Below are 27,965 nucleotides of genomic sequence, written 5' to 3' on the forward strand. Positions count from 1 at the left end.
ACGGCGCGGCCTGCATATGGTCAATAGACTAAAGAAAGAAAAGAAGACAATGTCGGTGTACAGTACCTGACCATCGTGCCGTTTGGCCTCTGGCCTCTGGCCCTCATCTGCGTGGACGAGCTTGGCTGGAGGGCTGCTACTTGCTCCTCTGGCGAGAGGTGCTGACACTAGGGGAGGCGGCAGCTCAGTGGGCAGCACCAGCTGCTGCTGCTGGTGCTGCTGGAGCAGGTCAATGCTGAAGCGAAGACCCCCGTCTGGTGACACATCCCTCCCGCCGAGCTCCGTCATGCCCTTGGAGAACTCCTCCATGCCCGTGTGGAGGTCCATGAGGACGGTGAAGTCCACCTCGGCCTCCAGGCTGGACGTGGAGCTGACCGTGATGCTGGAGCACTTGCGCTCGATGCCCAGGTGGGTCTCCTTCAGGTACAGCAGGTCGTGGTCCTGGTCGTCCTCCGAAACAGACCCCAAGCGTCTCTCCCACGGTTCCCTCTGCATGACAGATAATTAGGAGAAGGTTGTGCAATGAATGAGTCTTTTCCCACAATGCGCTGCTTTAAACAAAATAAATGCTTTGGACGTTTGAGAAAATTATAGGACTGATTTGGTCAGTCCTATAATGCAGAGTCAGGACAATGACAAAAATGTAAAAATGTCCATCCGACGAGTGGCTGCAATGGTGTGCTTCTCCCCACAAACCAGTTATGCAGTTGCCTCAAAACGGTTTTCAATCAAACCCAGGTCAATTCCTGTGTTTTTTAATACATTGAGAACAATATTTACTGTACAAGCTCAAGCTCACACCGTGTAAATCGTCTATTTCCACTATTTTAAATGTCTTTCAAAAGTATAAAAAAATGCCAAAAAAGATTATGCATAAGGCATTATGGCACTGCGGCCCAGAGTTTGCAAGGGCCTAAATCATCATACTAATAAGTAGAAAAAAATAGATGATATGAGAGCTGACTCACTGAGGCTTCGCTGAGAGACTCCTCGTGAATGGCAGGTGTAGAGGGTGTCTCCTATAGACAGCATAGAGAGAAAATAACAGTCTGCAATAAATCCATAATCAACCCGAGAGCCATTTTCGGCTTACTTTGCAGTGATAGACTGCTATAAACCATAATTCCTGTCTTTTTAGGAGTTCAAGAACAAGAGAATGAAATGGTTATCTCCGTCACTGTATTGACAAATACATTATGGTATGCTGTTTGCAGCACAACACAGGGTTGAAGAGTGCATTCATTTTATATTGCGTGAAAGCTCATTCATCTTGTGTGTGCGTGTGTGTGTGCGTGCGTGCGTGCGTGCGTGCGTGCGTGCGTGCGTGTGTGTGTGTGTGTGTGTGTGCGTGTGTGTGTGTGCATAAAGCTTTTAAGCTAATTGCATTTGCTAATGCGTACAGTACCTAACTTTACTGCATTGTCATTAATTTAAAAAAAATGAAAATACCTGACACGTCTGACAACTGCTGCGCTTATGCCAAACTTGAGATATGACCCGCCCACCTCCCCCCAGAGATTCTAAAAGCTTCAGGCTATTTTCAGTAGCATGCACATCGGATGTATTCTCAAGCTTGAATTGACATCATTAAAATGGCTGGAAGTGCAATGGTGATGCCATGCACAGTTGAGGTTATAAGTTCTAAAATATCCCAGGATTCAGATCATAATTACAGATACGGCACAGAGATATGTAGCCATTGTAAAAGTCTCACTTTTTTGGCAGCATTGTTGCTGGAAAAATCAAGTTCTGCTCTTTGTAGGTACTGAAACTAATTGGTTTTGAATTGTTAGACAGTCAAATAATGCTTTAAAATATATACAAATGAAGTGTTACTGTTTAGTACAGGGGTTCTCAACGTTTTTGGCCGGGGACCCCCGGAAATGCTTTGGCAATGTCTCGGGAGCCCCGCCCCGCCCCCTCCCGACCCCCAATATAAATTGACTGCTACAATAACCTTAAACCATTTTGGGCGGGAACCCCTTTTGGTGTTTTAAGCATTGTTATAATTTAGCTATTGAAAAATAGCAGATCTACAAGCTCATAGCGCGCCACCGAGTGGCGCGCTACGAGCTTGTAGGTCTGCTATTTTTTTTAAATCGTGAAAATATATATATATTTCTTTTTTCTTTTTTGAAAATAATTTGGGGACCCCCTAAAATAATTTGGCGACCCCCCGAGGGGTCGCGACCCACGGGTTGAGAACCCCTGGTTTAGTATACAGAAACAGGTGTTCTGTGGTGTGGGACTGAGGGAAGATGAACACAACGAAGAGGGACTTTTACAGTGGCAGCTGCTGTATGCGTGTGGATGCCGAAGCCCTGAAGCTTTTTGGCATCTCTGCAGCCCAACGGTTCCACCTAATCGGTTTTCCATTGATCACGACCGCTACAGAGGTGCCAAGTCTGAACATCTGACATAAATGTCCATCTCAGCCAGAAAAAAAGAACATTTACATTTAAGGAAAAAGCTTCAGACAAAGATGGTCGGAAGGTCTTGCGCTCCTTGCAACAGCAACCACCTTTAGTCGGGGAGGGAAAAGGGTGATGTTGGAAGGAGAGACCACCGGAGTGTTAACGTGACAAGTTAAGGCGGGGCTATACGAGGGCCATCAACTGTTTAAGCAATGAAGGCTTTGCTTAAAAGGCCTGTAGGGTTCTAGGATGGCCAAGCAGATGTTAAGCTTTGCGGAGGGAAACCAGAGAGAGTTTAATAAGCTCCTGGGGCCATGGACGTGAATTAAGTCGGGCAATGATGCGATGCGAGGGCCCCGTGAGCGTTTTTTACCCTCTCATACACAGCCACATGGTGTTCTGAAGTATGTGTACATTTTGTAAATGGTTAAAACAAGGTTTGAACGATATCGCCTGAAGCTGCATGCAATGTTTTAGTTTCCGATGATGGGCAAGCACGGGTAGCGGGACAGATGGTTTACCGCTTGCTTCCTCTTGGTTGCTTCTTGGCCGGAGTTCCTGTAGTGGATGTGGCTGGTGTCCACGTTGCTGTGCCTGTTGCGTATGCCAGTCTCTCTGGACCACTGGGTTTTCAGAGGGAGTGTTCGTGGGGGAGTTCCCGGAGTTGTGTGGCTGCCCGAAAACATGGTGCTACAGAGGAGGCTGTCTCTGAAGTCTGGGTAGTTTTGAAGATGTTCTTCGTGTATGAGCATGCCTCCACCTGCCCACTGACTCAGTCCTGTGATATCCCTCACGTCCATCAGGTCCAGCTGAGCTAGCAAGTCAATATTCTGCAATTGAAGAGGTTGGAACTGCTGCTGAAGTGACACTGCTGTGCCAGTTGTGTCCTGTTTGGTAGCTGGTGTGTCTTGCCTCACACTGTACGTGGTAGACTGCGCGGCAGTCGTTTCAGAAGGTCCCTCAATTGATTTCATCATTTGTGTATCACCAACTATGTTGGTTTGGGTTTGAGTCCGAGAGTTGTCAGCATCTTTGTTCCCCTTATTCAAAGACTTTTTTGATCTCCGTGGCTTGAGAGGAACTATTCTGGGCACCTCGGAGTGCGAGTCTTTTGCTCTCTCAGGATTTGGGTCTTTTGTTTTCCAAGTTTCGGATTGCTTGCTGTCAGTTTCAAGCGCGCCGCCGCCGCCGCCGCCGCCGCCGCCCTTTGGTATAGAATCCGCTGCTACCGGAACATCAAAGTGCTTTGGTCTGTCTTGAAAGTCGCACTGATACTGAGGCTTCCGCAACTCTGTGTTTTTCCCTTCAGTTCTTTGTTCGCTGCACATGTTTCCTGGAATGGCATATCCATTCTCTTGAACCCCGTTCTTTGTGTGAAGGCTGTCATGGCCATTAGTTGCTACAGCTACACTTTCCACGCAGCTTATATCCTTCAGTCTCGTGGCAGTCAGATCGGTTTCATAGTTTGGGGACACCGATCCACCTGTTCTGGATCTCATAGATTGCCAAGGTGCTAAATTGGCATTCACATCTGTTACTTTTCCATTCACAGCATCCACAGACTCCTTATGACTCCAAGGGCTGACCACAAACATGTCTCTACTAACGGTAGAGTGCTGAGGGTAAGGAGAAGTCTTATTTCTTTCCACCTTAGAGAAAACATCCATGGCTCCTTCATAAACATCTTGTTTGTCAATCAATTTGGCATCATCAGTGGCCTATGTTGACATAGAGTACAGTAACAGTTGCATTAGCCTAGCCTCAAACATTACGCTGCTCCTGCTACTACTACTACTACTATAATACCACACAAATCATTCATTCACAAGGTAACTCAAAAAGACAGTCTATAACCAATATCTGAAGGACAAATTGGCATGCAAACTTGCCAAAACCTTACATTTAGGGAATGTGTAAATAAAATAAAGTGACCGAGATCCAATCCAATATAACAATTACACAACATTTTGGTATGTAAATAGGAAAATAATAGGGTAATACGGTATTCACTATCAGCACTGAAGCACACCTAGACATAAATACTTTGCCAAAAATGCAACAAACGTTACAAACATGACTGGTTAGCTTCCTAGAGATGTGCTGTATATGTTACATGGTTTCTATGTCTCAAACTCTTACCGATTTCTTCTCGGGGGTGCCTCCAGGAGGGGTGGTGGAAGAAAGCCGTTTCTCCCTCTGGGCCAGTTTGCTGTTGGGCTGCCTTAGAGCCCTCTTCAGCTCATTGATGCTGGCCTGGTGCTTTTGCAGGACGTCGTCTGGCTTGTCCAAGAACTGCTACTCGTGTGGAGTGAGCAGAGCACAAATGTGGACACAGATAGATGCATAGAGTCAGTCTATATAAATGCAGACCATACGTAGATGCAGCCACTTTCGGTGGCATTGCACAGGACATATCCAGAATTAAACAACACAGGGATTCAACTAGAAAAAAAGGAACGTGTCTTTGTGGGTGAGTTTTTAAGAGGTTGTTTCATCATTTCATTTTGACCTGAGATCAGATTCTAAAAAATGTCTTCTACATCCTGACAGTTTTCTGAAAAAGCTATGATTCTATGTCAGTCGTTCTTTGATTTTTCAAAAATAGCAGACCTACAAGCTCGTAGCGCGCCACTCGGTGGCGCGCTATGAGCTTGTAGATCTGCTGTTTTTCAATAGCTAAAGCATAACATAATGCTAACACCAAAAGGGGTTCCCGCCCAAAATGTCAAATTACATTCTGGTATGGTGTGGTGGTGCATGTTACAAAACAAAATGTCCAAGCCTGTTTCTGTAGAACGAGACAAATAACTGCACTTCACACTGCACAGATGGAGGACGGAGGACTGGATGATGACCAGCTCCAGAGAGAAACCTCATTATGCTCCACTGAACATGTGAGCACTTTCAACTTTTCCTTCTGCCCTTGGCCCGAGATGTCTCTAATGAAAAGCAATCCAGACGAGGACCTCTCCGGCTGACGAAAGCCCATTGGCTATATAAGACAACGTCCACTTTAAACTGATGCTATCGTTGAAGATGAAAGATCCCACGATCATCACAGTGACAAAATGTTAATGGGGTCTTAATATTTTCCCCCTAAGAGCTTTGATGTCCCTACACGCTGTTTTACTTAACCCATTTAGGCCTGACCCTCAAACATTTAAAAAATTATTCTAAATCCTCCAGTTTTCTGAAATAAATATTTTCACGATTTTAAAAAAATAGCAGACCTACAAGCTCGTAGCGCGCCACTCGGTGGCGCGCTACGAGCTTGTAGATCTGATATTTTTCAATAGCTAAATTACAACAATGTTTAAAACACCAAAAGGGGTTCCCGCCCAAAATGTGTTAAGTGCTGTACAGCAGCCTGGCATTGTGATAAATTAGCTTTACACACTGCCATGGTTGTACGTGTCACAGCAGTCTGCTAATCTTTGCTGTTATGAAGACAGAACTCGATGCTCTATATTCTCATTTGCATTTGGCATTGTGTGCCGAGACAGAAGCCAACCTTAATCCCATTGATTCCAGAGATTTAAATATTCAGATAAAATGGCAGAGGGTGTGCATGCATGCACGCACAGCACACTACTACAGTCCCAGCTTTGCTTCAACGTGAATAATGTTCACAGTGATTTGTCCAAGTTGGAATAAGAAGACAACCTGAATGATTGAACGCGAGCTGTGGCAAGCAATCACTCTACGGGCCGTTTCTATTTATTCTAACAATACATCAGGGTCACAATGATAGATAGGACGACGGGACATGACGACACACACTGGTGGTGAGGGTCACATAAAGTACAGCACACGGCGAAGAGAGAGAGAGAGCAGGGGCGAGTAGTACCTCCTGTTTGGGCCGAGGGGTGGCTACTAGATCCTGGTCCGACAGATGGGGGAGGAGACCAAGGCGGGGTGGTTAAGATGAGGCGGGACGGGGAGGGTGGGGGGGGTGATGTGTAGTAAGCAAAGCAGGAAGTTGAGGATTGCAGTTAGGATTGGGGGGGGGGAGGGGGGGGGGGGTGCAGAGACAAAGAGGCAAAAGTGCTGCAGGTGAGTGGAGAAGGCAAGGCAGCCGGATGGACAGACAAACAAACAGACCAAACAGTTTACTGCATTGGAAACTTCATGTACGGTCCCTATACATACTGTAGTCGCTAGATTTTTCCAGTAATGCTGAGACAATGGCTGGACATACACGTTTGCTGGAGAAGATAATGACTTCTACATCCAAACCTTCCACGTGGAGCGATTACGAAGCCGTGAGTGATCAACCCTCTCAGTGACCTCAACAAAACACCCTCTGTAGTTCAATACTTCAGTCGATCAGTAGATAACACTCTGCCAGGTACTGTGGTAATAGTAGTACCAGGGCTTAAAGCCAAAAACAATCCCAAGACTGAAAATGTTTTTTTTTGCAAATCTGCACTGATCTCATTAAACGACCCCTATCCTCAGGACTGAAATCAGTCCCCAGGACTGAGAACTTTAAGCCCTGTAATAGTACACTGATGACAGCAATATACTGTACTGTACACTAGTAGTAGTAGTACATTGATGAACAATATATTTGTAGAATTTATGATATAATAATCAAATGATTGTTTAAGGTGTCTGATCTAGTGTGCTATAATATTCATCAGTGTGAAAACATTTCACTATTAATCAGCGTTTAAGCACAACGCACCTGCTTATCTCACTAATAACAGTTAATCCCCCTGATTACAACGTACAAACGGCACTGCTGTAATACATACAAGCTATTAAACAAGTGCTGACATTTCAGAAGGCGTATTCTACTCTTCCTGTTGTTCAGAGCCGAACGCCAGAATATAACCTTGAGAGAATGATTTCACGTTAGCTCCCGAAATACCACGACGATCAGAAAAGGCCCAAAAAGACTATTATTATGTACAAACAAAGGGAGTCTACCAACGCGCCTCAAGCCTGAACCGGCTGATCCGGTGCTTCACAGGTACAAGGACATGTTGCAGGAGGAGGAGGAGAGGACACTGGAGCAGCACGGGCATTTAGAGCCTTTTATTAGATGCTAAGTATACAGAACGACTAACGTTTCCACCTTGCAGTCTTCATCAGAGTCTGATGAAAATAGCAGACCTACAAGCTCGTAGCGCGCCACTCGGTGGCGCGCTATGAGCTTGTAGATCTGCTATTTTTCAATAGCTAAAGCATAACATAATGCTTACACCAAAAGGGGTTCCCGCCCAAAATGGGTTAATATGAAAAGGGTTGAAAACCACTGAACTAAGATGAGATCCATTAAAAAATGCTGGTGTGCTGTTCATCAAATAGAAATTCCCATAACCCATCATCCCATCATCAGAGTCTGATGAAGACCGCAAGGTCGAAACGTTAGTCGTGTATACTTGTATACTTAGTGACTATTATTATGTGTTTCATCGTTTATCCAACTACAGTAAGACAGTGGTTTTCAACAAGTGGTCCTTGAGGGGGTTCCAGGTGGTCCCCAGCTAAATGATGGAGAGTTGGAAACCAAATGGACCCTTATAGATCTTTAACTCTTCAGAGTGTAAAATGAAACCAAATGGACCCGTAAGGGTCCATATGGTTTGGATTTGGATTTTACGCTCTCAAGAGTTAAATTATTGTTAAACATCTGCATTACTTCATTTGTTTTCTAGAATTGTTATTTTGAGAAACATATGCCCGTTATCTCTCCTATGGTACCACCCGATACAGCTTGGAATTTTCTAGATTTGGGTCAAAGAGGCTAAATCTCATCAAATGGTGGACCGTGGCTCAAATGCCTAATAATGAATGGGCCTTAATATGAAAAGGGTTGAAAACCACTGAACTAAGATGAGATCCATTAAAAAATGCTGGTGTGCTGTTCATCAAATAGACATTCCCATAACCCTGCATACAATTGAATCTAACAGAACATGGCATACACGATGGCGGTTAACATTCCCTGAAGAGGCAAACTAATCAACCAAAAAACAGCGACAGGCCATGCTGAACAAATACAGTGTACCGTGCATGACCGACAGAGACACACACACACACACACACACACACACACACATACAGTTGAGTGCCACCGATATTGTCCCTTATCATTTGACCCATGTAGGCCTGACCTCAAAATTTTAAAAAAAATCCTTCTAAATCCTCCAGTTTTCTGAAATAAATATTTTCACGATTTTTCAAAAATAGCAGACCTACAAGCTCGTAGCGCGCCGCTCGTAGCGCGCCACTCGGTGGCGCGCTATGAGCTTGTAGATCTGCTATTTTTCAATAGCTAAATTATAACATAATGTTTAAAACACCAAAAGGGGTTCCCGCCCAAAATGGGTTAACTGTCCTTTTGCGCAGATCACGCAAACCTCAGCAAAAAGAAAAGGACAATATCGATGGCCTCCAACTGTACTAGCGTCCATAACTAAAATACCTCTGGCTTTGAGTCAACAGGTGAGCCTGCCTCCTCCCCCTGCAACACAGGAGGAGGTTGGTGAGGGAGATGGTGAAAACGGCAAGAGGGAGAGAGAGCGAGAGAGAGAGAGAGAGGAAAGGGAGAGAAGCAGAATTAGCCAGGCTTGTTAACGTCACAGCGGGGATAAGGAGAGAAGGACCGTTAAGAGGAGAGAACTACGCTTGTTAAAAAAACAAAAGGAGAAAAAGCAAGTCAGGAGGAAAGAGGTCATGTTAGATTTGAGCAGCAGATTAAAGGAACGGCGAGGAAAGGAGAGGGAGCCTTGAATTCCATACAGAGCCGTCTTACAGAGAGAGGGAGGAGACGACGACTGGGGGAGGACAGAAATCAGGCCGAGGAATGAGGAAGAGATAGTGGGGGGGATAGGGATTAGGTTAAAAAATTAAAAAATAAAGGACTGGAGAGAGGGATGTGGACTTGTGTTAGTTGGTTGTAGCAGTTTGTGAGGGACTCTGTGTGCCGCAGGGAAAAGCTAGCGCAAATGTTGGTTGCAGAATTGTTTACATTCAGCTCAGTATTGTGTTTTACAGTTGGTGGACATTTATTTTACTGTAAAGTGTGCAAGCTCAATAACTGCTCACGGATTGGCTCGGCTAGACACATGGTGTTATCTTGACTGACTTCATGTACAGTAGGCATTGCATGGACACATAACTATACACCTTTGAGGGCTCTTTCAGCCATGACAAATTAAGGAGATGCGAAAAGAGAAAGTGAGTACTTGTTGTGTGTGTTGACCTGGCTAATATCCTATAACCATCCGTCTTGTACCTTAATCTCCATGGTCCTGGTGGGAGTTGCCCTCTCTGTCTGGTCCTGGTCTTGATCCAGATCGTGACCGTAGTGACGATCCAGCTCCTGGTCTTCGTACTGGTCCTGGTCTTGGTCCTGGAAGTTGTACTGGTCGTGGTCCAGGTCCAGGCTGCCCTCTTGGTCCAGGTCTTCCCTGGACATGAACTGGGTGCGCGAGCTGGAGCTTCGCTGGGACAGTTGGTCTGTGCTGTCTCCTAAAGCCGAGGCTGCGGGAGGAGAACAGAGCAGTGCACCAGTCAACCATCAGAGTTCTAATGTCTACTCCTGCTGGCATACCTCCTTGATCTGATTCTGAAGCATGCAAGAACGTTGAGAGAGAGAGAGAGAGAGAGAGAGAGAGAGAGAGAGAGAATAATGGGAGGCACAACTCATCCTCACAAAACAAAAGTATACAGATTATACAGAAAACTCATCAAATGACAAGAAAAACAAAAACAAGGTGCACAAAACACAAAGTGGTCGTAATGGAAGTGGAGAGTCCGTTTGTTACAGCAGTGGTTCTCAAACATTTGTATGTCTAGGACCCCATGTATTTAGCGGTGGGATAAGATTCATACAAATGTGTTTCAGATGTTATCTCCGCATTTAATGTCCGTAATCAGCCGTTCCACATACTGACGTTGTTGCCAGCCATTGTCTGACTATTACTAACCGTAACGGTTTAAATCTAACCCTAATGCTAACCCTAACCCTAACCTCAGTCTTTTTTTTGTCAAATATATAAATTGTAGATAAAACATTTATTTTTCTTTCAAAAAAATGAAAGAAATAATACAAGGACAAAAAAGAGAAAGAAAACCCTCAACCCTCCCACCCATACTGCTCAGTGACACCGCATACTATAGAATAAAATAGTAATTTGAAAAATGGAAAACATCGGAAAGAAAATGTCGTACAGTCAACCACATCAGTGGTATCCCGTCTATGAATTGTTTCTACTCAAGTAATGGACACGGGGCAGCCAAACCTTATCAAATTGTTTCTCCCTGTTCCTCAGGAAATACCTTATTCTCTCAAGATGAAGCGTACTAGTCATTTCATTTAGCCAATGCTTAAATGCAGGAGCCTCCTCCTTTTTCCAGTGCGTCAAAATTAGTTTTTTTGCTGTAATCAGACCATATGAGAAGAGTTGTTTCTGTGCTCTCGTCAACCTAGGCACGGAGTCTGACAAACCCAGAATAATTAGTACAGGATCGGGGTCAATATGAATACTCAAAATATCAGAGAGTGTCTCAAATATCTTAATCCAATATCTTTGTATCCGAGAGCAAAGGGCGAAGCTGTGAAGATTTGCATCTATTGCATTATATTTGTCACAGTGCGAAGAAATATCTGGGAATATGTTATGTAATTTAAATTTGGAATAATGGAGTCTATGTATGACTCGAAACTGGATAAGGCAATGTCTGGAGTTGATAGAGCATGCATTAATTTACCCTAACCTCAGTCTTAACCAGCCACGTAATTCCCTTAACCTCATATCAGTCTTAATGCCACTCTGTCAGACGGATGCATGCACGTCTTACTGGTGATTATAGGTTGATAACATTCAAAGCGGGTGCAAATGGGTCAGACCAGTGTTTGGGAAACGGTGCGGCTTGGACCACACCTGTGAGAAGCAGTTCTCAGCGCACTCACCTCCATCCACACTGCGGGGCAGCAGGTACCTCTTGCTGACAGAGCGTTCAAACTGCGGGGCAGGCCTGTCGATCAGGGCACTGGCCTGTCGGGTCTGGGCCTGGGTCCGCCCACTGTAGCGGAACTTGGAGCCAATAACCAGGAAGCCCTTGGGAGGTGGTTCTGGGGAAACCAACCTATAGGGGATCATTCAGTTTGAGGTCAAATACAATAAAAGAACAGAGGTCAAATGTATATATTCGATATAATTGGCCTACAATAACTGATGAGGAATTTCAATTGGGGGGAGATTATTGATTCATCCCCATGGGACCGTTGCTTCATTGACAAATCTACTGTACCAAACAAGGTTTGCTGTGCAATGGAGCTGGAGCATGCAGTGTGCAAAACAAATCACCCTATGCATGAGTGTGTGCGTGTTTGTTTTTGTCAACATGTGTAGTGTGAATGCATAAAAAAAAAACACACACACACACACACACAACATTGGAGGATCTACTAATTCACAATCGAAACCAAAATTAAACTTTCTCTTTTCATATTCAGTCGAACACAGCAGAGGTAGAGGTGTGCATCGTCACTGCCCTCACAATTCAATTTGATTACGATTCACCAGGAAACAATTTGATTCGATTAAATTCTATGCGATGCATTGCAATGCATGATCACACTTTTCTATATTACTGCACAACAACATGGCAGTATTATTTATTTAGAATTATATATATATATATATATATATATATATATATATATACATACATACATACATACATACATACATACATACATACATACACTGCATATACACACTGCATTGCTGAATTTTTTAATACCACTACAAGTATGTGCGTACATGCGTGTGTGTGCACGTGTGTACGACTTCCATGTGCATGCCATGTCCTACGTACCTGAAGAAGGTGTGATGTTCAATGCAGACCTTCCACAGGCGCTTAGAGGCCCGGTGGTTGGGGAGCTTGAAGCCTATGGTGCTCTCAAACTGTTCATACTAGCAGGGGAGGTGCGTGGGGGGGGGGGGGGGGGCATGGTGGAGAGGAGTGCAGGTGATGAAGAGGGAGAAGAAGTGGGTGACGGAAAAAAAAGGAGAGTGAGAGGAGGTAGTGCGGACGGGGGGGGGGGGGGGGGGGGGACCAGTGGGGTGAATCGTGTTTACTCTCAGATGACGGGAAAAATCAATTTAGTTTTTCCCGCTCCCTGGCAGAAATACAGTATATTCTCGTGTTCCCCGCGGCCGTTTTATTGCCATGTCAGGTACATTTTAATTCCTGAGTGACCCTAAAAACGAACAATTCATGCTCTCAGGATTTCACTGTTCTGAATGGATTAGAGAAGGTTTCTCTAATCAATACGTTATTATCAAAGTGGTAAGTCTAGCAGTTTTCAAAGAGAAAAGTTTAAACTTTTGCCTCGTATGAAAATACAATTTCTTCGAAACACTACTTCCGGGCTGTTTAAAACTTACCACTGGCCTATGAAGACAAATACATCTTTGGTGGTCTCATGGCGGACACTCTAACCACAAGGCCACGAGCTGGCCTTGCAGTGGTGGATAGTAAGTACATTTACTTGAATACTGTACTAAATCTTTTGTTTAGTTTTTTGCAAGCACATTACTTTCACTCTGATGTTACAAACTACTAGAAATAAATGCCTATAGGGCATATATGTCAAACTCAAGGCCCGGGGGCCAAATCAGGCCTGTGAATGAATTATCTTTGGCCCACGGAATGATATTTAATTAGTATTAGAACTGGCCCACTGGTATATTGCACGGACCACCATAATACTATACAAGTCCGACAATGCACTGTGAGTGCATTGGCACATATCACATACTGTACTATGAAAGCAGTGCTTGGTGAGGATCATAGAACAGGAAACTGAGCTTAATAATAATGCATTTTCAGTTTTAAATGCATTGACTTTTTTGCTGTTTGCCTGGGACGTCCTCATGACCGCGGTGCCCGTGTGTTGAAACACAGTCCGGCCCTCGACTTGTACCAATTTCTTTATTTTGGCCCACTGTGTATTTGAGTTTGACATCCCTGCTATAGGGGGAGGGCATAGTGACGCGTTCAGTAGAATTTTGGCTTGTTTGGGCGCCATCTTTCTGCCTACATGTAGGCTAGTAGGATGCTAGGCTACTTGGCTGCCAGTCTGTAGTTCGTAAGTTTGCTTGTCAGTGACGCTGGAATGCACACTGTCACTGCAGTACACCATCTTTCATCTCTCTACTGTCACAACTCTTCTACTCTATGGCTCTGGATCGACGGTAATATTATTATTATTCGCGAAAATGTTCGGGTGTTCTGATCTGATAGCCGCCTCCCCTCCCCTCACGTCAAAACAGTTCTCAATGTTTACATCTTACTTGACGAGAAGACAAGTGGACGTATCCTTACGGAACCAGGGAGAGGGGGAAAAACACCACGAGAGTGACGAGTGATAAGTCAAACGTGTTCTCTCCGCAGTAAATAAATAATCTGTCTGTATGCGATCTGAGTCTGACCATTAATATTTTGATTACACTGTCATGCTCATTTGAGGACAGGTAGAGAGCAGAGCATACATGTGTTTGGGAATGTTGCTGAAGGATATGTTATTTTGTCAGCCGACACCCAAATCAAAGAAACCATACAGCGTGTATTTCATTATTTGATATCGCCGACAGTCAACGTACTGCAAGGCTACAATGGAAATCCCAGTGAGACTACAAATGTTATTTTCTCGTCTTTCTGAATAAATACGGCTATGGGTATGTGATAAAATAAAAAAGATCACTCAGCATTTGTAATTTCCCTTGTTACAGTATCAAACCTTGGGCACAAGCACAACTGCACAAGTTGGCTCGGTTGGATAATAAAGGCAATGACGGATGCCCGGGTGATAAACTATACTTAATCACTGCAGGAATAGAAACCCAGAGTGAGCATAATGAATACAAAACTACACACCTGCCCATGCTTTGAAGTTTACACAAAGGGAGACGGCCTATTTTCTCCAGAAGCACAAAAACACACTAAACTTTAAGAATAGTACAGCATGATCTCCAAAAGCCATATAAATCATGCTTGGGAAGACACTCTTGGATATTCTCTTATCTGTTAATATTCCGACTAGGCTTGTCTTACTCTTACCGTTTGCTACAGTTAAAGTAGACCAAGATGAAGCTCAGACATATTACTTTCATCTAACCATGAAATGAATCGTCATTGCTGCTTGGAACGGGTCATGACAGCCAATCGTCTAATGTGTATTCATGAAATCACGGAAACGTGAAGTTGGCTCTTATTAATAATGTCATGCTTTATTCCACCTCTCTCTGCTTTGTTGGGAAGGCTGTCGTGAGTAGTGTAGAAGTGCCACTGTGCTTACAAGAGATCTAAAGTGAGAGGTAAAGTGCTGCAGTACTAATTCCAGCACGACAACACTGAGACAGCGTACGGTAGCTCATACCTCTCCCGGTCGGATCTTGATGTAAAAGTTGCTCCTCTTGTAGGAGATCTTCAGGATCTTTGGCCAGGCAAATCGGTTGATCCTCAGCCGGTCTCGATAGATGAGAAGCCCATTGGCACTCACCCCCAGCATGATGTCAATGCCCTCTGAATCCTGACAAGGAAGACACAGAAAGACATAGAAAGAATAAAGGCTTGGTGGCGGGCTGGAGGTCACCGGAGCTTCTGTCTCCTCGGGGTGCGAGCAAGGGCTGGATGCAGGCCGGGCTTGTGACAATTAATGTTGGATATCTGCTGTATATTATGAGTCATGTCTCCTGCTGTTCCCTGCCTTCCCTTGTACTGTCTGAAAAATGCTGTATTTTTGAAGTTTGTCAAGCTGTTTTTCTGTTTTTCTTTGGATTTATTTTATTGTCTCTGTTTTTGTTTTCTTGCATTCACATTTATGTTTGATTTCTGTTTCATTGTTCATGTTTAATTTTTGGAAATAAAAACAAAGTTCAAAAAAAAAAAAGAAAGAATAAAGGCGCTCTAGAGTGCCAAGCATGAGGGAGATTTTACTCTGAAAACCCCCGTCTTTCATTTCCCCCCAAAACCGGGAGGTGAAATCTTCCTTTACTACATCGCCGTCGTAAAACGGATCTCTCTTTACAAATGTTAATATTCTAAACGAGATGCATGATGAAGTCAGAAATTAGGACAGAACATTGGCGACCAGTAAATAAATAAGGTAGATTGTCGGCCTGTAAACCAGGAAGTGAATGGCTGCGCGTGCAGCAGAACAGGTGGAGGAGCAAGGTGTTGCCTAGCAATGGTCGCTGTCAAAAAAATTATTTTAGCTATCCCGTTTTATATTGATGAAAAAGACCCTAAGACGTGTCCACACATCCGAAGCATAATATAATAATACAAATAATATTATATATATAGTATATTATTAATACATTAAATCTCTTCATCAAAAATAGCCGATCTACAAGCTTACAATACAACACGCTGCGATGAGTTGTGAGCTTGTAGATTAGCTATATATGTTCCCCCCAGAATAGGGATGCTATAGGGTTCTATAGGGTTCAAGCGGTTCAACAGGGTGACGGAGGGAATAATAGAGCGTCGCAGTCCCGCCCCCTACCAGGGCCCAGGAAATGATTCTCCGTTCATTTTCCGTTCAGACATTTCAAAAGGTATTTATTTAAAGACGTTTACGCCGCGGACAAAGCCAACTCGAGTCGTGACAACTCATGACAACAAACACCATTTTTTGGGCCGAACAAATAATTAGAAAGAAGAAAAAAACGGCAGGTTTTTTTTGTTGTTTTTCTTCTTTGTAATTATTTGTTTGGTCAAAAATATTGTGTTTGTTGTCATGAGTTGTCACGACTCGAGTTGGCTTTGTCCGCGGCGTAACCGTCTTTAAATAAATACTAATAGAGGGAATCATTTCCTGGGCCTGGCGTCGTCATGAAAGGGACTGCGACGCTCTATTGCAATGCACATTATCGTTAATTCCATTTCTACGCACCTTGGCATGATGCAGGTCCACGCCATACATGGAGAGCTTCTTGGCATTTTCTAGAAAGTTCACCTCTGCCTCCGCTGGAGTCATGCCCCTATATGGCACAAATGTCAGACCTCAGAATAGTCCCCACTCCTTTGGGGTATTTTTCTGTCACATTAAATATGCACATAGGTGAAATTCATCCTCTGCTTTTTACCCATCCTATAACAACTAGGAGCAGTGAGCAGGCATTCCGGCGCTCGGGGAGCAATTCCGGGTTAAGAGTCTGACACATTGATGACCTGGCCTGGAATCGTATCGTCCTCTTTGTCTGGCCCCAAAGACATTCAATTCAATTCAATTAATCGCCTCATTATTTTGAATGACATCAACAATCCTTCCAGTTAGCTCTGCACTGCTGACCTGTAGTTGTGGTGCAGTTCCATCACCCTCTCCTCCAGCTCACGGGTCTGGTTGGGAGAAAAGCGGAAGTCGGAGACGTAGTCAGGGCCGTGTTCCTCAGCCTCGTAGTCTCCCAGCTCCGCTTGGACAGTGTAAGAGCCCAGGAGAGCGTGGGTGACGAAGGAGCAGGGCAGACGGCCTGACAGCATGTCGTCCCTCAGCTGGAGGCACAAGTAGTATCTGGGAAAGGATTGGAGTCAGGGGTCATCAACATACACAGACAAATGTGTCCGACTGTCCGTGGCAAAGACTTGGTCTTGTCTGTGGCAAATTTGAGATTTTCTGCTTTAAACACCATTATAAAGTTTTTATTTTGGTCATAAGACCCAATTACTGAATGCCAAGACTCCAGGTTTTCTTCAGAATATACTGTACTGTATGACACTGATTTACTACAACACTATGGCACATTATGAGTCCAACTAGTACAAGTGGTTATTTGTAAGGACCCCCTTAACTCTGAGAGGGTACAAATGGAACCAAAAGATAGATAGCCTACTTTATTGATCTCCAAGGGGAAATTCAGATGATCCCACAGCTCATACAGGCATACATAGGACTTTGGCTTTGATATATGGCCCAAATACAGCACTTCCACTTGGGTCTTTTTTTTAAAAAAAAAGCAGATCTACAAGCTTGTAAAGTGCTGTGAGCTTTTATATCTGCTACCTTTGAATAGACAGCCAATGTAATTCTTAGAACTGCTTGCAATGGTGAGGGAAAATAAATACAAAATTGTACAGAAGTAAGTTGGCCTCGTATCGTATGTGAACAATTGGAATCCAACTGATGTGTGTGAAGTGCGAGTTAACGTTAAAAAGGAGGAGCATTGTATTCCCGGTAGGTGAACAACAGTATGTTGTTGATGAAAGGTTTACCTAGTGATGTCTTCGATGAGTATAGAGGGGTCTGGGGGATAGAACTTGACAGAAAATCCAAAGCTCCAGGAACCAACTGTGGAAAAATAACAAAAACTTTAATGGTGGTAATGCTTTGATGTGCCTTTGTTTATGGGACAGTTTATGAACGGCCTGGCTGCGTGTGTGTGTGTGTGCATGCACATGTGTGAGCCTTAAAGAGACAGAGAGAGAGACAGACAGACAGACAGACAAAGAGAGAGAGAGAGAGAGGGTATGTACTGTATTTTGCATACAGTATTTGTATGCAAAAATGTGTGTATTTGTATACACTACAGTATATTGGTGTAAATGGTAAATGGTGCATTTATATAGCGCCTTTACATAGATTGTGCATTACATTCACCCATTCATACACCGATGGCGGCGGAAACCATGCAAGGTACCAAACAGCACATCGGGAGCAATTAGGGGTTCAGTGTCTTGCTCAAGGACACTTCGACACCAACTCTGGGGGAGCCCGGGTTCGAACTGGCGACCTTGCGGTTTCCATCCGGAGGCTCTACCCCTGAGCCACCGCCGCCCCACGTGGTGTGTGCATATGGCTGCTATACACGCACTTACCTCGGATTTGCTTCTTAATCTCCTTGGAAGGATCCAACCAATTCTGATAAGAAGAAGAGAAAATCCCGCTTGAGAAAATATTCCCCATAAAAACCATCCCTTAGTCTCTTTCTCAAGCACCCCGGTCTAACCACACACACCCCGGTCTAACCACACACACCCCGGTCTAACCACACACAAAGTCAAATGTATTCACTGCAAAAATGCAATGCAAAGTAAATTCCTCTGCTAATTGACCCATTTGTTACTCAAAGGCTTTACAGAGAATGTTACAGTGACTGAAGATCATTCTATAAATGAGGATATAAATGTCAGTTAGAGGCAGATGGTCTGATGCCACAGAGGCCCTCTGAGGGGCACCGTCATGGTGCTCTGTACAATCCGCAATGCATGCCACTTTGAAAAGGACATCTAATGCTTGCCTGCTTCTTCTAATCACGCTGAAGGGGTAAAGGTCAACTCATGTTGTTACCCTGGGTCACACCACACAAGACTGTGAAAAGGTCAACCAGGGTCATAAAGCCTGATCGATTCTCACAGTAGCCTACAGGTTCTTAAACTAGCCTAATCTTATGTCTTAAATATGAGATACATTATTGTAAGCTATTGTTGCAATGTCAGTGATTTACTACTACTACTACTATTAGAGATTTTGTCTTTTTAGTCAAACTGAATAAATCAGTATGATAACAGTTTGACCTTGGAGTTTTGCACCTACATATAGTTGCAGAAACCTTTTACCTCCATATTCTAACTTGTTTTTCCTAAATGAACGCCATACTTGATCATACTACAGCGTCACACAAAAGCATCAAGAGCAGCGGATCTGCAAGCTCGAAACGTGGCGCGAACCAACTGGGTTGTAATAATATGTGTGACGTCTGTCTGTCTGTCTGTCTGTCTGTGTGTGTGTGTGTGTGTGTGTGTGTGTGTGTGTGACCTTGGTGTTGTCCGTGTCGTGGAAAGACAGGCCAAAGTAATCCCTCTCCAGCAGGTTCAGATGGCCGCACACCATGTCCAGAAGAGTTTGGCCCCTGGCAAATTTCTGTTTGCACACGCGTGCACACACACACACACACACACACACACACACACACACACAAACACACACGCACACACACACACACACACAATTACAATAGGCAGGTACACATGCACAGACACACCGTATGTGAATCTAGACAGTGCCAGTAAACAGAAAAGACCAAATATTGTACCAGTACCTTATGAGGAACATTGCATACGCATCTACTCCACAGTCATTGATTTCTCACTAAATATGGAATTGGGTGTTTGTTTGGTGATGAACTGATATGTCGACTCGTTATGTATGTTTCTCCTAATTAAAATTCCTGATTGTTTCCATTATGAAATGGAGAGGAAGGGATCTAAAAAGGGAGAAAGATACCAGCAACATTAGAGCCCAGTCCTGTTAGGATGAAAACCCTTTAGGGCTCAATGACTATCCACTCCTGTTGAGTGGGAGGAACCATGGGCTAGATTATGCCCATATAAGGGGAGGAATCGCATTTCACAGCCCCGGTGCTCCATAAGGCCACACCTATTTCCTATCTGGACCTGCAGGGCAGAAAACCAGGGCTCTGTGGGTTCCACATGCGGCCTTGGCAAATGTGTGTGTCTCTCCATGTGCGCGCGGACGCGCACGCACGTGCACGCACGCACGCACGCACACACACACACACACTCTCTCTCTCTCTCTCTCTCTCTCTCTCCTGGGGAAACCGGCTCCTATGGCGACAAAGCAACCAAGCAGCTGTTACCATGGAAACAGAAGTAATAGGTCCCTTCTGTCTTTGCATGCCCTCTCCGTCTCCCTCTCTTCTGCTCATTCTTACATCTCTCCCCCTTGCTGACTCTGTCGCTCTCTTTATCGCCCCCTCTCTCTGATGACAACCAACGAGGCCACATTATCTTTGTTCCTCCTCTGGAATAGAAATCCAGCCGTTTAATTGCCACAGATTTTAAACATTCATGAAAGGCTAATTATTTAACCATTAAAGCACAACCCATGCCCTAATCAAATAGATAGCAGTCTAGACACCACTGTCTTGTCTTGATGTTTCTCTGGGCGGGAGCACAATGCTGATTAATAAGCAGAGACAGCTGCCTGGGACATCTTGAGTAGGGTCGTCGAGAACATATATTCGATTTTCTAACAAAATTGCGACGCGCCGTTCAGGTGGTCCCCCAAGCGTGCCCGACCGAATCAGGGTGCTGTCGATGTGAGTCTGCCGTCACTCCAATTGGCCCCAATCACATTTCTACCCACTTGTTCTACGGGCTGATTTTATTAGCAGCCATTTGCCGTAATCCTACAGTAGAAATCCATTTTGCTGATTGCCCCTCAGCCATGCAAACCAGATGGAGAGACACAGCACTTGTGTGGACAGGTTGAAAGACAGACCAAGGAGGAAACAGATCTATCAACCAGAGCTACTTTAAGTAATGTAAGAGAGAGTGAGTACTGTACAGCAGCATGGAATCCAGCAGTTGGAACATTAGAGACACTAATGTAATGCAGCAGTGGTTCCCAAACGTTTTAACCCATTTTAACCTGGGAACGATTCTATAAATGTCTTCTAAATCAGTTTTCTGAAAAAGCTATGTTTCTATGTCAGTGGTTCTTTGATTTTTCAAAAATAGCAGACCTACAAGCTCGTAGCGCGCCAGTGGCACGCTATGAGCTTGTAGATCTGCTATTTTTCAATAGCTAAAGCATAACAAAATGCTAACACCAAAAGGGGTTCCCGCCCCAAAATGCGTTAACTCGTGACCCAAAGGAGAAAATGTCTCCCCGGGACCCAAACTAGTGACAATAGCAGATCTACAAGCTCACAAGCTTGTAGATCAAGTTCACAAGCTTGTGAGTGTGTAGATCAGCTATTTTCACTACTTCTTCATTATTGTTTTTATGTTATTTATGGAATTTCTTAGATCTGTTTGTTTGTTTTAAAATGTATACAATTACTTTACATTTATGTATTAAAAACTAATATATATATAAATGTATATAGATATATATAGATAACAAAAAAAAAACATTGCTAGGATGCAACTGGGACGTATCCTCAGTGATGTATCCCAAGGTCATCAGGGTTTCGGGTCTTCCAACATCATACACCTCACTCGGGTGACCCAGCCGGGGTGATCAAGTCCCGACTTACGTCCCAGTAGCTACCCTCAATCAGTCCCATTAGGGAAAAACCAGGGACACACAATCCGCTCCTCCTGAACTACTCTGCCGGTACTGGGCGGGCCATCCGGGCGGGTACCGGGCGGGCCATCCGGCGCGTGGAGGGACTAGGCACTGTGGGTTGACTCCTGGCCGAGCACCTCCTACGTCTCACCAGGTCCTCTCCTGCTCTCTGTGCGTTATATATATTGTGTATTATATATATATATATATATATATATATATATATATATATATATATATGCGTGCGTGCGTGCGTGCGTGCGTGCGTGCGTGCGTGCGTGCGCGTGCGTGCGTGCGTGCGTGCGTGCGCGTTAATGTAGGAAAAGACAATGTGATTTTTACTCGAGTCGTGACCCAAAAAAATTGGTCCGTGACCCACAAATGGGTCCCGACTTACTGTTTGGGAAACTGTGCTATATACAGTACACAGCACGTATGCCTGCAGGGGTCTGTAGGTGCTTCGATACAATTAAAATTGTGCAGGTTATCTAGTGCAGAATCTAGTGTACAGCAGTCAATTTTAAATGAAAGCAGATATACAGTAGCTCACACAGACATCAGAACAAGCCATGGTGGTGTAGCTACCAGGGAAATGTGAATGATAAAACGCCCCAGCATTGACTTGCACAGCAATCAAGACTTGGAGCAGCTCAAACTAATGAGAACCTGAAGTATGATTCAGAACAGAGACAAAGATGGTTTGATTATCTTTGCTTAAGAGGAGATAATATAGCTCGGTTCCGTTTCTGTGACATTACTTACAGTAATGACTATTTACTGTACGGCACGATGTGTTGACTACTTATCTTTAATGTTTTATCTCCAGTTTATTTTTATTGGTCAGGTATTAGGTGAGGATTGAAATTAGCATGGTGAACAATTATTTTGCTCAAAAAAGTATTAGTCTAATCTCTAATGAACCCGGAAATTAACCGTGAAACAAAATGTTTATTAGATCATGTGACTGAACCCAGGCTAAGACAATCGTGTAGACCAGGGGTGCGTGAGTGCGTCTACCTTAGACAGGCCCGAGTGCATGTCAAATATGAACACAAAAATTGGGGTCCCCAAGTTTTTATGCTTAGGGTTAGGTTTAACATTAGACATCTATCCATTAGGGCTTAGGTTAGATCAGTTATAGTGTGTGTGCGTGAGTGTGTGCATGCATGCATTAATTGCATTATGCACCCTCTTTGAATATGCCACTCACTTTGAATAAAGATTTGAATAACATATACGTTTGCAAGACTGGAATGCTGTGTTATTCTGAATGGTGCAGACAACACGACACCCATGTATTGAAATATTAATATTTGCATAGTTGGACTTCATGTGTCCTTCATTCCCTTCAATGCCGGTTTCTTGTTCTTCCATTTTGGATGACTGGCTTCCAACCACTTAAACCATGCATAATAGTGAAAATAGGTAGATGAATGTTGTTTTTTGCCGAATGTTCCCCTATTTTTAAAACATGCTGACAATAAAGATGCAAGGCTGCTGCAGTTAAACTAACAATCCAGATGTTGTGGTGGTGGTCAGGTGTACACTCAATTTCAGCACATGGCGTTCGTAATTTTCGTCGAAAACAAAGTATTGCATTGTGGGTTTGAGGCAGGCCCCTTTTGATGTAAATCAATCAAGTCACCTTAATTCAAGTGGCATATGCCAAAAATAATTTAAATTTAATTTAAATTTAATTTAAATTATTTATATTTTAGGCCAGGGGCATGTCATGTGGTCTACCTGCACAGCCTTTGTGATCTACTGGTAGATCACGATCTACCTTTTGGGCACCCCTGGCGTAGACGATATAGTAACTATCGAAATGTAAACAGTATCGTATCGTATCGTTTGACTTTGTATTGTATCGTGTCGTCAATGGAAATAATCAGTATCGAATCGTTTTGCAATTTAAATAATCAATTTAATCAATACTAAGTACTTGTGCATTGTATTTAGCAATTATAAGAAGAAAAAAGAAAAAGACGGGTTTAATCACTTTTCCATTCCATATAGCTATAATTGGTCAATTGAAACATGCGTGTGTTTTCTGTGTTCATGTCAAGGCGTGGCTTTGTCCAGGTGTTCAAATACAATGTCCATATTTGCCAGAGAATCACTGTGTTTACTTATTTATATCCACAATAATGAATCTTTCCCTTAAAAAGCCTGCACTATCCACAAGTTTCACACATATTTAATGTATTTGCTAAATAGTTACTGTATCCATTTCAAATCATTGAATAGTATCATATTGCCATAATGAACCAATATCGTCCATGTATCGTATCGTCAACCATGTATCGTGATACGTATCGCAACATTACATCATTTATATTTTAATTAATTCATTAATAAATACAATCTGTTATTTTTCTTGCAATGCCATTGGTATTTTTATATACAGTAAATACCCCCCAGAGGCAGAAATTCAGACAACTTCAAAATCTCTGGACAATTTTTAACCTTTAACCTTTAACCCTGAAAAAAAGTAAGTAAAATGCCTACAGGTAATATATATTTTTGTGATCATTAGAATGTCTAGAACACGTACATTTATTATTGTGAAAGATATCCCCCAAATGTAAATTATTAATTTATTATTATTTTAATAATTATTATAAATGTGCATAACATTTGCATAAAACTTTTTTTTAAACATATATTCCTCTGCAAAGTCCTAGTAAGGTTACTACAAAGTAGTAGTAAAGTAGAAATATATCCGGGTCTTAAAGGGTTAAAATGCATCGTTACACCCCTACATTAAAGGCATGTATGAAATAAATAATAGCCATGCGCTCTCTCTATTTCAGACAGCTTTCTTTTCAAAGATAATTACGTAATTAATTATGGATAAAAAACAATCAATATTCATAGTCTCTTAAAGCAAAGAGTCTTTGCTTTAACTTGACAGAGTGGCTCTCTCGATCTCTTAGGCTAGGGCATCGAATGAATAAGCTTCATGAGTGGTATTATCAATTTAACAACGCAATGTGTAATGTGTGTGTATGTGTGTGTGTGTGTGTGTGCGTGCGTGCGTGCGTGCGTGCGTGCGTGCGTGCGTGCGTGCGTGCGTGCATGCATGCAGGGGTGGTGGTGGCGCAGGGGTGGTGGTGGCTCAGGGGTAGAGTGCCTGGATGGGAACCGCAAGGTTGCCAGTTCGAACCCGGGCTCCCCCAGAGTTACTGTCGAAGTGTCCTTGAGCAAGACACTGAACCCCTAATTGCTCCCGATGTACTAGTTGGTGCCTTGCATGGTTTCCGCTGCCATCGGTGTATGAATGTGTGTGTGTGAATGGGTGAATGTAATGCACAATCTATGTAAAGCGCCTTGGATAAAGGCGCTATATAAATGCACCATTTACCATTTACCTTGCGTGCGCATGTGCTTGCGCGACTGTGTGTGTGCGTGTGTGTATATAATATATGCGTATGGGAGTGTACGTGACTGACCGTGTGCATGCATGCATGTGCGTGGTGAATGACAGAGCGCATGGACACGTAGCCTCAGGGTGAAGCAATGAGGTGAGCACGTGTGGGAGTTGTTCCATTAACGCCCATGCTGGAGGTTAAGGAGTGGGCCACCATGTAAATGCACTGTGCTCCGTCAATATCCAGAGCACTGTGTGTGAGCCACAGATCAATGTGGGAGAGGCTTCCCTCTGTTTAGATCATCACCGCTGGCCCAAGATGTTGTTCATCAACATCAGTGCTGTAATCACTATAATAGACGCTGGCTGGATTTCACCGTATTCATCAACGTGCCTATTTTCCACAGGACCATAATATGCTGAATGCACATACATACATACACAAATACATATACACACGCACACACAAACCCTCTGCCCCGCTGCTACTCCACTCTCTGCTAACGGTATACCTTCCTCTTCTCCATCTTTCTCCCATTCCCTCCCCCACTCACTCCATCTCTCTCTCTCTCTCTCTTCCTTCTGCTCTTTCCCTCTCTCATTCTATTTTCTCCCTGGACGCACATAAGAGCAGCCATACGTCAACCATATGGATTTCCCATCAAAGGCCAATACCTCTGAAGTCACTGCCTAGGTTGAAGGAGTTACTATGCGCGCTGTGTGTGTGTGTGTGTGTGTGTGTGTGTGTGTGTGTGTGTGTGTGTGTGTGTGTGTGTGTGTGCCAGCCAGCAACAACAAATACGATTGAGGGTTAGGTTAGAGGTGGTAGGTGATTGTAAACGTTGGCTGTGGGGGCGGCGGGGCGGCCCATGTATGCGTGGGGTTGCCTGGGTGACAGTCAGACCATAAAGAGCGTGCGGCTGACATGAATACGGCCCAGGCAGCCAACAACAAGAGCATTGACATCACACATCACACTCCATCATCAGCGGCAGCCAGTGGCGGTTACTGCGCTGACATAACGCCATGATCCACTACCGTGCCCGGAAGACCCGCCCGGCATCACCGTGGTGGAACTGTGGTCCACCTCAACATCCGCCCCGGAAATAACATCTGACCGAGAGGCTCGCGCCAATGGTCTGCAAACTGTTTGAGAAGGTGGTTGCTGTAAAAAATCCAAGTGACAAAGTATGGCTGTTGGTCCTCAAAAAGGCAGGGTGCACACATTGCGCTGTATTGTGACATGCGCTGCCGAATACAACTAATCCGTGGGCGGGTTAAAACTCACCCGTGGCTCCCGACATGCGTGGCATGTGGTAGGTTACAACTAACCTGTGGCTTCCTGTGAGGTTAGGTTTAGGGTTGGGTTTTGGGTAGGGTGTCGGACTCATGACTGTAGGACTGTTAGTACATCAGACTAAAGACATGCACCCCAAAAAAGGCAAAACGTTCAAAGGCTCGATCCACCCACCCTCACCCCAAAAAAATATTGTTGCTGATTCACAGATTCACAGTTACTGAGTGCTGTGCTGAGTCAAGGACTCTGTGGGAAGGATCTATAACACATGCTTCTGAAAATGGTTTCTCTCTTGTGAACAAGCATGCGTTTCTCCAAGGAAAAGAGAAAGCAGTCAAGATTTGATGACAGTGCAAAAGACAAAAGAAACACCTTTCTGCTTTCCACCCCAAATCAATTCCATCACCATTTTGCACATATCACTAATGAAGAAGAACACTTCCCATATAACCTTTCAGAAAGGGAACATTGTGCAGAATCTGACACTAATTGAATGCTTGCTAGACGATAATTGGCTCTTGAATTGACTGTCTGTAGATACAGACATAGGTCCATTAGTGTAGCATGGTTTAACCCATTTTGGGCGGGAACCCCTTTTGGTGTTAGCATTATGTTATGCTTTGGCCATTGAAAAATAGCAGATCTACAAGCTCATAGCGCGCCACCGAGTGGCGCGCTATGAACTTGTAGGTCTGCTATTTTTGAAAAATCGAAGAACGACGGACATAGAAACATAGCTTTTTCAGAAAACTGTCAGGATGTAGAAGACATTTTTAGAATCTGATCTCAGGTCAGAATGGTTTAATTGGTGGACCGCCGGTGAGGCACTTTCCTCCCATGTTCATGTCCAACGAATAAATGTGAGAATTAAATAACATACTGTACTGTACTGCAGTGGTTCCCAAACCTTTCAGCCCGTGACCAAAAACAGAAATTAGATATTCCCTTTCCGATATACCTGTATACCCAAAACTAGTGAAAATAGCAGATCAGTCATTTCACTACTTCTTAAATATTGGTTCTAATTTATGGGACTTCTTAGATTTCTCTTTCATTTCTTCATGACATTACTGAGAAAAAAAAAACATTGGTTTTGCTTTTTTGGGACTGTTTTTTGAAGATGTTCAAAGATGAAACAATAATAATTAAAAACTAAATGTAGGAAACAAAAACTAAGGGCACCCATAACAATGTGTCTGCGACCCACAAATGGGTTCCGACCCAGTGTCTGGGAAACGGTGCTATACTGTACCTCCACTCCGGTGTCATAGTCAGAGCCGTCCAGCAGAGTGACTTTGACAGGGACAGTCTTGGGCCGCTTGGAGCCGCTTTTCTGTGGGGACTTGGAGGCCTTACTGGGAGTCTTCTCCGAGCTATCATCCATGTCTCCTCCATTGTCCTCTGGCACCTGCAAGACGATAATACTAAACATAAGGCTAAAGGCTTTGTTTAGACGGCACTGTCAACAGCAGCAGTGGTGGAAAAAGTAAATAAAAGTCAGAAATAAAGAAATGACTCAAGTAAAAGTACCAAAGCATTGGCATCAAAATGTACTTGAAGTACCACAAGTAAAAGTAGTCATTGTGCAGAACATCTCAGAAGAAAGTTCAAAATGTATAAAAAAATCTTTTGAAAATATCTACAAGCTCACAGATCTGCTATTTTCAAATAGCCGAAATATATATTGTGCTGAAGTGGTTAGTGTGTTTTGTAATACCAATCAGAATCTACAAAATAACTAGTAACTATAGTCTACAAATAATTGTAGTGGAGTAAAAGTACAATATTTGCCTCTGAGATGTAGTGAAGTAGAAGTAAAATAAT

At 43.6% G+C, this 27,965-nt stretch overlaps 1 protein-coding gene across 3 annotated transcripts in view; it reads right to left on the reverse strand.

Moving 5' to 3' along the window:
• Window positions 1–27,965, reverse strand: part of LOC306915690 (band 4.1-like protein 1) — a 64,369-nt gene that overhangs the window by 10,647 nt on the left and 25,757 nt on the right. For 2 of the 3 annotated variants that reach the window (XM_079493208.1, XM_079493206.1), the window contains exons 3-15: window positions 27,394–27,549; window positions 19,198–19,302; window positions 18,258–18,300; window positions 17,655–17,730; window positions 16,738–16,956; window positions 16,339–16,426; window positions 14,818–14,970; window positions 12,252–12,349; window positions 11,341–11,516; window positions 9,661–9,908; window positions 4,554–4,709; window positions 969–1,019; window positions 67–489 (exon numbers count right to left, since the gene is read on the reverse strand). In XM_079493208.1, the coding sequence (XP_079349334.1) occupies window positions 67–489; window positions 969–1,019; window positions 4,554–4,709; window positions 9,661–9,908; window positions 11,341–11,516; window positions 12,252–12,349; window positions 14,818–14,970; window positions 16,339–16,426; window positions 16,738–16,956; window positions 17,655–17,730; window positions 18,258–18,300; window positions 19,198–19,302; window positions 27,394–27,549 (1,992 nt within the window). The remainder of the gene's footprint in view (window positions 1–66; window positions 490–968; window positions 1,020–4,553; window positions 4,710–9,660; window positions 9,909–11,340; window positions 11,517–12,251; window positions 12,350–14,817; window positions 14,971–16,338; window positions 16,427–16,737; window positions 16,957–17,654; window positions 17,731–18,257; window positions 18,301–19,197; window positions 19,303–27,393; window positions 27,550–27,965) is intronic. The other variant, XM_079493207.1, reaches the window with a different exon arrangement.

The sequence above is a fragment of the Electrona antarctica genome, assembly GCF_951216825.1.
Source record: "Electrona antarctica genome assembly, chromosome: 2".
Classification (NCBI taxonomy): Eukaryota; Metazoa; Chordata; class Actinopteri; order Myctophiformes; family Myctophidae; genus Electrona; species Electrona antarctica.